General features: G+C 44.2%; 1 protein-coding gene across 1 annotated transcript in view; it reads left to right on the top strand.

The window, feature by feature from the left end:
- The window catches only part of LOC147727726 (alpha-2-macroglobulin-like), a 1118600-nt gene extending 1106282 nt beyond the window's left edge, over positions 1–12318 (top strand). Inside the window, exons 36-37 of the mRNA XM_086961723.1 lie at positions 9753–9794; positions 12112–12318. Coding sequence (XP_086817849.1) covers positions 9753–9794; positions 12112–12128 — 59 coding nt within the window. The 3' untranslated portion in view covers positions 12129–12318. The remainder of the gene's footprint in view (positions 1–9752; positions 9795–12111) is intronic.
- Positions 12319–12750: the final 432 nt, after the last annotated feature.

The following is a 12750-nucleotide window of genomic DNA, read 5'->3' as shown; positions in this document are numbered from 1 at the left end:
CAGGAGATGAGAATATGAGTGCAAAGAACGTGAATTACTGATGAAAAAGAGGTGACTCCAGCAACCTGTGATGAAAAAGGATCAAGCAAAACGAGTGTTCAAAAGACATACAGCGGGAAACACAGGTCTCCTTACGTGACCCAGCTATTATGAGAGTGCGTTTCAAATACCACTCCAGATATGCTAATGTACCGGTTACATGCAAAACAATACATCCCAGTGATTAAACGTGCAACGTTTTCCCTCAAAATGCGCAACCACACGATATAAACTTGTGCCCAAAGGAGCTTCTCACACCCACCATTACCGCCCGTGTTTAGCCTGCATTCTCTTTTGGAACCCCAATCAGGCATTCTTAGACAATTAATGCTAGACAATGCTCTTAGTTAATTTATGCGCATAACCCAAACTGAGTAAAATGTTCTCCCATACCTTCATCTCGTAACAGAGTAATCTCATTCTCAACGTCTTCTCTCCTTACGCTTACCCCCTCAAATGAACTCTGGCCATTAAGCCACATCCTCTACCACTTTCATGGTCACTAGTTTGTTGGGTTTTAGGCAGAGTTAATAGGAGAAATGGGCTGGTGCAAGCTGCCTCCTGACAAGAGCCCCGGCACTTATATTTTTACAAATTAAACACTGGTCAGTGCCTTCGGACATTCTGGAACAAGACTGAAGAGCATATTTCTATGGTTGTAGAGAAAAGGTGGCCCTCACGCCACCCCTGGTGATATTTGTAATCTGGGGTGAAGTGACAATACTTAACCATGACTTGCTCTTTTGCAACACAGTCCTTATAGTCGTCACAGAGGACAGAATACGATTGTGAAGGGAGAGGTCTATGCCAAGTCTGGAGAGATGCATTAGTAATGTTGAGTGGTGCATGCAGGCTAAAGCCATAGTCAAGAAGGTGAGAGGCTGCTCCCGGAAATCTGACTATCTCTGGGCCAAGTTGCTGGCTTTTTGAGAGGAAGACTGTAGAAGGTAAAATGATGCAACAATCGCAAGCTATGTAGTGAGGGGCACAAGACTGGACCTAGTAGCGGACTGGGAACGTAAAGACGCACACTGATAGAAGGGGTAACGCGCATTAATTTGGCAATGATTAAAAAATCAAAATGATATCATGCGGTATACCATAGGACATGGTTCGCTAACGAGTAGCTCTTGAACTATTGGAAGCTCTCCAGCTACCTGTAAGTAGCTCTTCTGTGTCTGGCCCAGCCTACTAAATTAGAAGCTTTTGCTTGACTGAATACATGTATACTAAAACTGAAAAGCGTGTATTAGAGATGAAAATGTGTGAATTTTTAGGGCTGATATGCTAATGTTTGAATTTTCAAATCTATTTAAAACTGATATTTGAGTGATACATAATGCGACGTTGGGGAGGTTTATTATTAATATTATTACCTTGGTGCCAAGGGCATTTAAGCTATTGCAGTTATACATTACCTATGGAAAGGCCCTTTAAGGCCTTTCTTTTTTTTACATTACTGCTTTAAATCCTGCCTGACAAGACAAGCACAAAGTTAATTAGTGAAAGCAGAAGTAGCTGGTCTGTTAAGTGTTAATGCATCGTGATGCAGCGTTCTTTGAACAGGTGTTTTCAAGGAAATGACCACTAGATTTTGGGATGAACTCAAATAACCCTACTTTATCAGAGCATAATCACAGAGCAAATGAAGAAGATAACAAAAATATATTTATTAAGATCTAGCAATTGCCAAAATACCCACACTTGCAAAGAGTAGAGAGGCACTGAATTTGAATTATTAATGATTTGCACATGGATTTTGCCAACTTATTGAAGAGATACAATTAGAAGCAAATAAGACAATGTGACATGCTAGAGCAGCACTTGTTGCTATGGCTGTTATTTTGTTAATCATGCAGAGTCATTTTATATCTTTTTAATGATTTTAGTAATCGCATTTCCTTCCTCTACAGTGTCAGGTGGTGACATTTAAATTTCTGGAGGAGTGACCTTTGGCGATTGAGCGTAGCGAGGGAGCCTGACCATCCTAATGGGGCTTCAAGGGGGTTCTCCCCCCAAGAATATCTTGAAAAAAGAGTGGGCAAATGGTACATTTTCAAGCAAATTTGAGAAGTCCAGAAGGCTAATAAGGCATTTGTGAAAGTGTAGTTATGAGTATGACATCAACAAAGAGATTTCATATGATAATTATGTAGGTAGCTGCTTATTCAGCATAACCACAGAACTTCATAACAGACTTTGAGATAACAATGCTGAATACCTTACAGATTTCCTTATTTATTGGTATACCTTTACAAATGAAATCTACTGAGGAAATATAAGTGACAGCAAGGAATAAACATTAAAAGGCAGTAGGGCTCCCTATAAGGCACTGTACGTCTCATTCAGGGGATGAAGAAATATAATCCCATCACCTCCATCCTGATGATGGAACTCCATTAGCTCCCCTTGCTGGTAGTAGTGCTGATTGACACTTGGCTGCTTCGGGTTACACGCACTGGGCAGGGGTTAATTTACTGCGCTGCAGCTAATGAGGGAACAATAAAATATTGCTCAATCAACATACTCCATAGAAAGAAAGACGTCTACCAGGGCTACCCTTAGCCTGTGTTTCCAGTCCCGTTCTAAAGAGACAGAAGACGTGCAGACTATGCCAGACCGCCTGTCCCATCACAGTACCCGTCCACCACAGTTCTAAACATGCATAAAATAATTTTACTGACCTCACTGTAATAACATCGACAGAGGAATGTCTTTCTGTGTGACTCTTTCTCCTCAACTAAACACAGTCAGATTATATCCATAATAGCAAATATGTTATATGAAAGCTGGCCACATGACGGCAATTAAAAAAGAATAAATAACAAAAAACAAAAGTACAAAGTATTGTCTCCTGTGAGCAAGTTATTAAACATGTTCAAGTCACGCCATGCATCCTTGTTCTTGTTGGCCAAACGAAGCGACAATAGCACCTTTGGTCTCATTCCCCAAGTAAATAAATAAAAATGCAACCAACCAAGCAGCCTCCTGACATTGACATGTGCAGTGTGCATATGTACTATGTGCCTCAGCTCTAAGACATCTGCCAAACAAAACCTACACAGCAAAACAGTGCGTACTGCGCAGTCTGTTTTATGTAACCCTCCATTTCCAGAAATAGGCCAAATGGGTACCCAGGTGTCTATGAATGTCACGTGATGCGAAATCACTGATCATACGACCTCGGGTCACCATCAGCTCAGTCAGAACTGAAGAAATACATATGAAACTCACCTGACTCAGGTGTGATTCCCAAGGAAACCTCAAAAGCGCCCAAGGCCCTTGTATCGTCTCGCTCCATGTCTTTAGGTCACCAGGTCGGATATACTTCAGCTTTGTCCGGCACTAGTAAAACTCAAACAGGCGTGCAGTGGCACATGCTATTTAAGATCCAGAAAAGCGCAAGGCAGCTTTGTTGGAGCGCCAGCACAGGTGACGATACCAGCAGCAGGTCAGTCTTAGGAGATATAACTCTGCGCTGGGTTTTCCTCTTGCGTAGTCATTTGTAATGGTAAAACTGTGCAGTGTATATTATTAGTTACCCAAGTTACGCTTTGATCTTTGCTAAATCTAATAGAGCTGGAATTTCAACACTACAAAGGGTACGCAAAATTTTCAGTAAGCATTGCGGCCAACTCAAGGCACAAATAACATTTGTGCCACCAACAGCTGGCTTTTTAGGGTTTGTTCACAGTTTGCTGAAATACAGGGCACAGTAGACACAGACGATTCTGGTACCCATTTTGGGCATGTTCTTTTTGTTTTGTCACATGATCAGCACTCTATAGTGTGTTAAAAAGGACAGATATGGTGAATACGGTTGGCCCACAAGTCATGGTATGTCATCAGTGCTCTAGCTTGGCACATAGTGGAAGTTTCAGGCTGTTTTAGGTGACTGAAGTTGAGTTAGAATTTATAGGGTGGCAAAAGCTACAGGTATCCAGTCTCCAGACAGGAAACGGATACAAAGGAACATCGATCATAGAGGTCGAGAGACACAGGAAAGGAGGGTTTAAACCAACCTTTCAACTATTCCATACTGACAATTCTTATTAATGATAGGACGACCAAACCACCAACCACACTGACCATTACTGAACCCAACCTCACCTCACTTCTTCTCCCCATCTCCACTGAACACTTGCCGAGACAGCATCACTGCCTGTATCCAGTTCCACTTCCACATAATAAACACAATAATGACAATATTACATTTTTACACAATAGTTTGTGCCACCAACTTTTGCTCAGGGTTAAGTGGTACTGGCTGGTTGTTAGTGACCCAAGCCCACTGACTGTCCACTTGACTCCGGAGTCGGATCTTCATGGTGGTGAACACAGTCATACACAAGGCTCGACTAAAGCCTGTATGGCCACAGCAGCTGTAAGGTCACAGGTGTGGTCTGAGTCTGTCCTGCTCGCTCTTCGAGAGGGAGGAGAGACAGGCAGTGGCTGCGCAGCCGTCCAGCAATGGAATAAATGGCATCACTGCATTGCTTGGCAATAAGCCAATATAGTGATTGGTCATTGCTTCGAGGGCAGAACCTCCCAACCCGCTGCCCTATGTGCACAAACTGTGCACCAGAAGCCTAGACTAGGGCCCAGCAACCGTGTCTCTCAGCCAGTCCTGATGCAGATCCCTTGCTGTTTGATAGCAAAACAGCAGTGCCAGGAATGGCCTCAGTGGGAAACTCACCGCAAATTAGGAGAAGGGGGTGTGCAGCTTTGAGCAACCCCCACTCACTAATGTACAGAGTAGAGAAGCCTCTAGTGCTCATGTCAGGCTGTCCGGAAAAAGGCAGCCGTCCAACCCAACATGCGCACTTTGTGGCCTAGTTGCCGGGCGCTCCCTGCCTGTGATCCATGTGAACCTGTCTAACAAATTAATTGAAGTCCCACCCCCTTCAGAGCCACAGTCGTGCCGGCGGCTGAATGCTGACTCGTGAGTCACACTTTTTTATCAGTCTCAATTATTATAACTATTCTTTACTGTGTATATTTATTCACATGTACTGGGGAAAGAAGGGGCAAATATCAGTGGGGCAACACCCCAACGCCCGGACCACCCCTGTTCCTCTCTGTCAGTTTGTGATGCATGCAGCAATGCAACGGTTTCATGGTACAGCATTTCTGACATTTTAGACTGATTTTGTGTAACAGTCAGTGCATGTTGCCTACATTAATCGCTCTGATACCGTCATGGGTCTGGTTTGCGCTCTATAAAACTCTAAATAAATAAATCTCTGTGGACTAAATGTAACACGTCAATATTCATTGCAGAAGTTTGCAGTTGCAACTTTGAAACAATACAAACCTATTAAGTAGTCCTTCCCAGTCAGTTTCCTTCCAACTTGCTAGTCCAAGATCCCTCCCTCATGTCTCGTTCAATCTGCGCCCACCCTGCCTGTTATCAGTCCTTGTACAGCAGTCTACTTCCCTTCGTGAGTGTGTAGGGCTGGCCCATATTGTGCTCGATGCAGGAGATTGTGATTCCAGTGTCTCTCCCTCCCTTCTACTAAGGTTAGCAATGATGGTCGCAGATGTACGTCTTAGGCCCCATTGTTCTTCCATTGGCAGGGCATACTCTTCTGCTGTCGCCCACTATATAATTTACTCCTACCATCTGTTATGTGGCAAGCCATCTGGTGACGATCGCTCGACTGGTCAGCACCAGCCCCCTCCCCTGATCACCCCCTCGCATGAACAGTACATTTAGAGCCCACACTACTAGTCAGGGTTCTGGGGTAAAGGCCCAGCAAACAGCTCTCTAATGTTTTGAGTCTTGTGTGATGCATCACCTCTGCCAATTCTTGTGTCAGTTGACACCAGTAGACAGAGATAGTCAGGCAGCCCCAAACTATGTGAATGAATCCGGCATTGATAATTACACCATCATTAAGGTAAGTATATATAGGTAAGGATAGTTTTATCTACATTCATAACTTTAAAGCTATTTATCTTGATATATGTGTATATTTTTAAGGTACGTAAAAATGGAGCTAAGAACAGTAAATCCATAGTCACCAATGTATAAGTAGCTTTATGATATTATGTAATCAGTATTCTGGATTTGAAATGTTGGCACTTCTATTGTAACATACATCTAGATGGTCACTATTATAATCCTGCATGGTGTGGTTACTATTGTGGTCATATGTGATGTGGTCACTACGGCACTAACAAAGAAAGTCATTAGTAGCTCAGTACTTTTTCATTGTTCAGAAGTAGATCTCATTATTGAACAAGTTAGAGTCCCCTGTGGTAGAGTCTAACGTCTCTTCATATTTAATAATTAAAAATCGCATTTTTAAAAGCTCCAAACTTCCCAGTAAAATGTTAATTTTGATTTTTGTAAATGTCTTTGCTAGTTAATTAAATAGAATATTTCCTAATGTGTGCATGTGCTGTATAGTTGTTTCTATAGAAATTGCTTACACTAGGGTCCCCATCTTCCAGTAATAATTCAGTTGGGGCAATAGAAGTCAGCCAGTTAACAATCACTTGGCTGAATGGTTCTACTAAGCAGCAAATTCCTAGTCCAAAAAGCACGTACATTTCCGCAGGGAAAGGCTGCAGTGTGGAAGAGGATCCTATGAATATTCCAGCATTTTTCATGGCCACCAGCAGTGGGGAGATGGGTCATGGTACAGAGTGCAGAAAGAAATACCTAGTTAAAATAAGTTGTTTCTTTCACTTAGTGTGAATGAGTGCACAAAAACAGGGTGGAGTTGGTAAACAGGACGTGGCAGACGTTTTCACCAACAACACACGTAGGGCAGCGGTTTGTTGACTTCATGGCAATCTATAATCTACTATGAGCTGCATAAATAGAAGGTTATGCATAATGTTGCCAAAATAGTGGCTGTAGGAAAGTAGGATCTGCTTCTTATGGTTACCTCTACTTTTGCTAAATGTGATACTGTTTTTTATTAGTCTGACTGGGATCCTGCTAATCAGGACCCCAGTCTATCTGCTTTCTCCCTAAACTGTTATGTTATCTACTTTGGTACACTCCAGATTGGATACTGGGGTACCCTTGTCAGTCCCTAGTATACAGTACCCATGTACCCAGGGCATAGGTACCCCAGAGGCCTCCCATGGGCTGAAGCATGTATTATGCCACCCATGAGAGGCCATGCAAAATGGAACTACAGGCCTGCCATTGCAGCCTGTGTAAGTTGGTGCATGCACCACTTACTTAAGATATAGGTTTACTATACCTAAGGGTCACTACACTTAAAACCTATAAGTCACCCCTATAGCAGGGGCCTTAACAATCCTAAAAGCAGGGTGACACTGCATGAGCAGAACCCCCCAGCAGCCAACGGAGTCCATTCTCCTGGGTTGTTAGTGCAGCTACCATTTACGACATATAGAGTGGCATTCTGTCACAGGGAGGTGTGACCGCCTCCCAGACAGGGTTTCATGTATTAGGGCTGGGTGGGTGCTCTTGACAGCGACCGAAAGTCTGCATGAGGGGCACATTTGGTGTCCCTGTGCATTGTCCAGTTCAAACCTGTCCTGGGAGACGTTAGCTCCTGCTCTGGCACGAAACTGGACAAATGACATGGGAGTAACCTCCCCACTGTCCAGACCCTCCCCTGGGAGGGTCCCCTGAATCTGTCTAACCAGATCCCATGGTTACTTAAGGGCTTACCTGGTTGTAGGACTCTAGATTCAACGTGGACAAGATTCTGAACCATAAACCACTGAACTTTGACCGTCTGGAAACTCTGAACTTCACTGGTCTTTGTTTGGGCCCCAACTTCGTCTCCCTCTCAGTCTGGAACACCGTCTGTGCCCACGCACCATACAGTCTCCATGCAGGACCTATGGAGCATCAAGGACAACTGAAGGTATATCCCTTGGAGTGAAGGAGTCACTCCCCTGCATCTGCAGGCACCACATCACGACTGACCAGTCTGCTGCTCCTCAGCTCCTACGAACTCTGAAGGCTCCTGCAACACAGGAGGTGGGTTTCTATGTATATCGAGGTCCGAGCTGCCCTCTTACCAAGTTTGAGGACAGAATCCCTCATGGGGGTTGCAATACCCGTACCCCTGTGCACTGCGTTCATTTGCAATTGCATATGCTTGTTGGCGTTTCCTGAGAAAGTGCTTTGGGCTCCGAATAGCCCCAACCTCTTGCACCATTTCCTACCAAGAACTCTGGCCTCCTTGCACCAAGTGTCCCGTGGGCTGCTGTTTGGTGGAATCACTCAAGTTCCTCTCGCGACTCCTGTGTCTCCGGCCAGTGGGTCCATTTGAGGGCCAACTTTGCTTTTGTTGGGCTCCCCTGGTTGCTCTAGGCCTGCTCTGACTCCCCTGTGTTCGGTGAGTCTCCTGGACCCTGCTGGTCCGACCTGTAACCTTCTTTACCCTTCTGCATGGGTTGCTGTTGCCAAGAATTGTTGGTGCTCCCGCCGGACACCGACCCCTAAGCACTCGATATCCTTTGTGGGATACCTCGTTTCCGGCTCCTGGTTGTCCCCGTGGCTGCAGAGTCAAGAACTCTATCAACGCACCTGAAGCACCCAACATCGGTGGGCATTCATCTACCGAGCCCCAGGACACTCCTGAGTGACCCAGACTCTGTCCCCTCTGCTTTCAGATACTCTTAGACAAGAATTCACCTCTGGATTCCAACTGACACTTTTCTTCCATCCAGCAGCGGCTCTTCTTCAAAGTTCTCCTTTGGGTTCGACAGCAGTTTCCGATGCCTCTTCAGACCTATGCCCCTGGCTTTCCTGGGATAGGTAACTCTGGAAGCGCGGTATCCATGGGTGGGGTGGCTCTCCAACCTCCTAACTTCCACAGTATCTCTTCAAAGTCCACTGGGAAGGGTCCTTAAACTCTAAAACTTCAACCGCGACTTCCCCATAGAGATGTACAGAGCACGCAGGTGTGTTCCCACACTGCACCCGTCCTCCGTGGGGTCCCTACTTACTCACCATGGGTGGTTCCTTGGGGTCCCAGCGATTCTACATCCTCTAGACACTGTCTTGACTTGAGTCGTGGTTCTTATACCACTATTTTAGTATTTGGTCTCCCCCAGGAGCCCACTGTATATTAGCGCTATTTACTATTGTTTCTGTGCTACAGTACTGAGTGCTTTGTGATTTTCTCTGTGTAGGAGATACTGTGTCATACTAGAGAATGTTATGTTAGTAAATACATATTTTTATAAGTACTGTGTGGTTCTCCTTTCATTTAACCAATACTATGCAGCTGCATTCTAGTAAAACAAGCTGCTTAACATGCCTTCAAGACTAAGCCTGGAGGCTCCTGTCCACAGCCACCATTAGGATAGCTTTCTAAGGTTATCTTTGACCTCTTAATCACCATAAGGGTTGTTTGAACTGGTGCAAGGTGCCCACTTTAATTAGTGGACAGCATATACCAGGCCAACTTCTCACAGTGGCATTGGCGTCCTGGGTTGAGAGCTGCACAAATTGAAACCACCTAATGCTGCACTAGTGTGATTTGAAATAATGTGCCCTACAAAATGAAATACATGTTAAGAAAGGAGTAAGGATTTTTGATCGATATGTTTAGAATTTGAATAGTGTAATATATATATTTTGCTATTACTTAATTTTTTTTGCTGTATAAAATAAAATGCTTTAAAATGACACTGTGAAGTGCAGTTAAGGCTACTGTGTAGGTTTATGCTATTAACTATATCAATACATTTCATTCTTGCTTTTGTTTTAGCTGAGTACGCGATCGTAGAGTACAGTGCCCCTTGTGGTGCAGGTAAGAATTAGAAATGTTTTGTAATCAACAGCAACACATGATTGGCATTGGAAAAGACCATGAGCTGCACAATCTGCCAACACAGATCTGCATGAGCACCTGGGTTTGAAGCCAGCATCACTGACTGTATGTAGTTTATTTTAATTTATTTATTTTAAAGGTTTTATATAGCGCTGGCTAGACCCGGAGGTATCAGAGCGTTTTACATGAGAATCAGATTATAGTTACAGGTTAAATCGTTACAAAGGTTACACAGTTATTAGAGCATGGCAACATAGTTACTTGTAAGGTCGATAAAAAACAATAAGCACAAATACGTAAGGGGAAAAGCAGGCAAGGGGAGAGATTCAGGGGAGAGGGGTAGGAGCAGGGAAAGTAGACAGATAATGAAGGCGGGAAAGAGGAGGGGAGGGTGAGAGACACCGCATGGAGAGAGGAGTGGAAGGGCGACCGGGACACAAACCGGTAGACGAGTCAAAGCAACGTGCTAAGTCCAGTAAGCTGTGATCCCAGGGGAAGTGGTATCTCTTCCCTATCTCTGTTGCGAGAGGCTCCCTTTACGCAGTGGACTCTCTCAGAGGGGTCTCCTAGACTCCAAGGCCTACATACTGGATCCTTCCCCAAGAAGGGGGGAGGGAGTGCTTTGGCAAGGGGTGCCATACCATACCTCAGCTGTGAGTGGCTCCCTTGGCGCAGTGGACTCTCTCAGCGGGTTTGCTGAGACTCCAGAGTATAAATATTGGATCTTTCCCCAATAAGGGGAGAAGTAGTGCTTAGTCAAAGGGCACAAAGGACAGGGGGCTAGGCAGAGTAGCAGGCAAGGGGAGACATTCAGAGGAGAGGGGATAGGAGCTAGGGAAGTAGACAAAGAGAGAAAGAGTACTAAATGGGAACATATTTAATTAATGAGTTATTATATAGCGCTGGCTAGACCCGAAGGAATCAGAGTGCTTTACATGAGGAACAATAATGTTGCAATTAACATAAGTTAAAAGTTACATAAGTATCAAGAAAAGCATTTAAAGAACATAGAGGACAAGGTGAATGGAGCAAGGAATGGTAAGGGGATAGGGTAAAGGGGTAGGAGGAAGATAAGACGTAGAGACGAGGGGAAAATCTGGTTGGTGACGGCGGGGGTGGAGTCCATAAACCCATCTCCTCTTTAGCTATCTGGTAGCTCCACCGGGCATCAGGAGACTGCAGAGGAGGGAATCCACAGCCCTTCTCTCCAATAGCTATTGGGGTAGCTCCACCGGGCATCAGTCAGAATAGCTAGGTCTCAGTCGAGGGAGGGTTCCCAGAGTAAATGTCCTTGAGCAAAGGAGTGTGAAAGGCTTCCCTCATACGGGCTCATGCACAACTCTGATAGAGCTCCTTATGCATAATCACCCATACTCCCATACATTCACCCACTAGTACCTACACATAACAACACTTTGCTACTCTGGATTGAGACATGCACTATGCAAGTTCATTAATCCTGTCTGGGTAAATCCCTTTCAGTTTCTGCTGGTGTCTTGCATATACTGCATCACCATTGGATTATTTGTGATCCGCATTGTACTATACTGTGCACACATGCTTGTTTGTACAACTTGACCTAAGAACGAACCAAGGATGATTTATTGTGTCTTTTGGATACATTTTTATATTTATACACACACTGTGTCGTCTGTACTTTGTATGTTGTATGCAACCCAAATGGGAACATTCTGGTAGGCTGCCAAAATAATACATTCAGTGTGGGTTTCCCCTGATTTATACTAAGAGGATTCCATTTTGTTACAAAGAGCCCCACAGTGGACCCTGTTCATATAACATTGCTTATAACTAGGCCTGTGCTTAAAATTCCGCTCTACTCGCAGAGTTTGGAGAGTTTTGCCCACTTCGCTTAGAGAGCAGAGTTAAAAAAAAACTCCACGAAGCAGAGTTTTTCCTCTCCTTAACGAGTGAGGAAAATGGTACTCTAGACCACCTTCGGGCGAGATATCTCAACATGGGCGGTCGCAGCAGGTCGCTACCGCTCGCATTGAGAAACCTGCCGCTCACGTTGACGAAGCTGCCGCTCGAGTTAAACATCTACTTCAGCAGCAGATAGAAGCTGCATACTTTGGCGCTGCACATGGTGACATTCGCACTGTAAAAGGACAAACACCAGTGCAAAAAATAAGTTTGAGCAGCGCTACTTACCCCACTCCTCTGCCTGTGCGCTCTTAGTAAAGCCTTGACCATACCATCTATATATTCTCAGATTCTTGAATACCTTTCTTTTTTCTCGAATATAATATTCTGATGCATTCTTTTCTTATGTCCACAGAGAAGCAGAAGAAGTAAGGATTGGATAATGGAAGGATGTCTATCCATAGACAGAAAAAAACAACTCTCCATCTTTCAAGAGTTAAACGTATGCAAACCCACTTCCACAAAACAATATTTTATTTTAAGCACCAGTCAGTGTATGTCAAAGTTGTATGGGTGACAAGAGATAAACTGGCATTATCAATAAATAAACAATAACATAGGAGTGCTGGCTGAAGCCTCTTTATTTGTTTACATGGAGGAGAGCTACAATGAACAAGATTTGAAAATTCTTCAAAGACAGAATGTGTACACTAAAATGTGCTTGTTGCAATGAGTTCAAAAAGACAGCTATAGAGGGAGGCCCAATTGAAGATCTTTTTGCATTCAGTCTGATAATAGGGAATGCCAATGAAGTCCAAGAGATGCATCTAGGAGGCTACTAAGTCTGTTAATGAGTGAGAAGTTATTGATTTTTTTTTTGCACCACAGGAGCTGGCTTATATTAATCCACTGGGATAGTGAATATGGGAGGGTGATTCACAAACACTGGGACATTCAAGCCTGCTAATGTGTCAGGTCACTTGATCGCTGATGCATATAACAGATATGACACACTGCCCTGGTATGTGCCACAGTGTACCTTAACTAGGTGTGC

Source organism: Lissotriton vulgaris, chromosome 3_1, assembly GCF_964263255.1.
Source record: "Lissotriton vulgaris chromosome 3_1, aLisVul1.2, whole genome shotgun sequence".
Taxonomy (NCBI): Eukaryota; Metazoa; Chordata; class Amphibia; order Caudata; family Salamandridae; genus Lissotriton; species Lissotriton vulgaris.
This window is presented reverse-complemented; position numbering and strand designations above follow the sequence as displayed.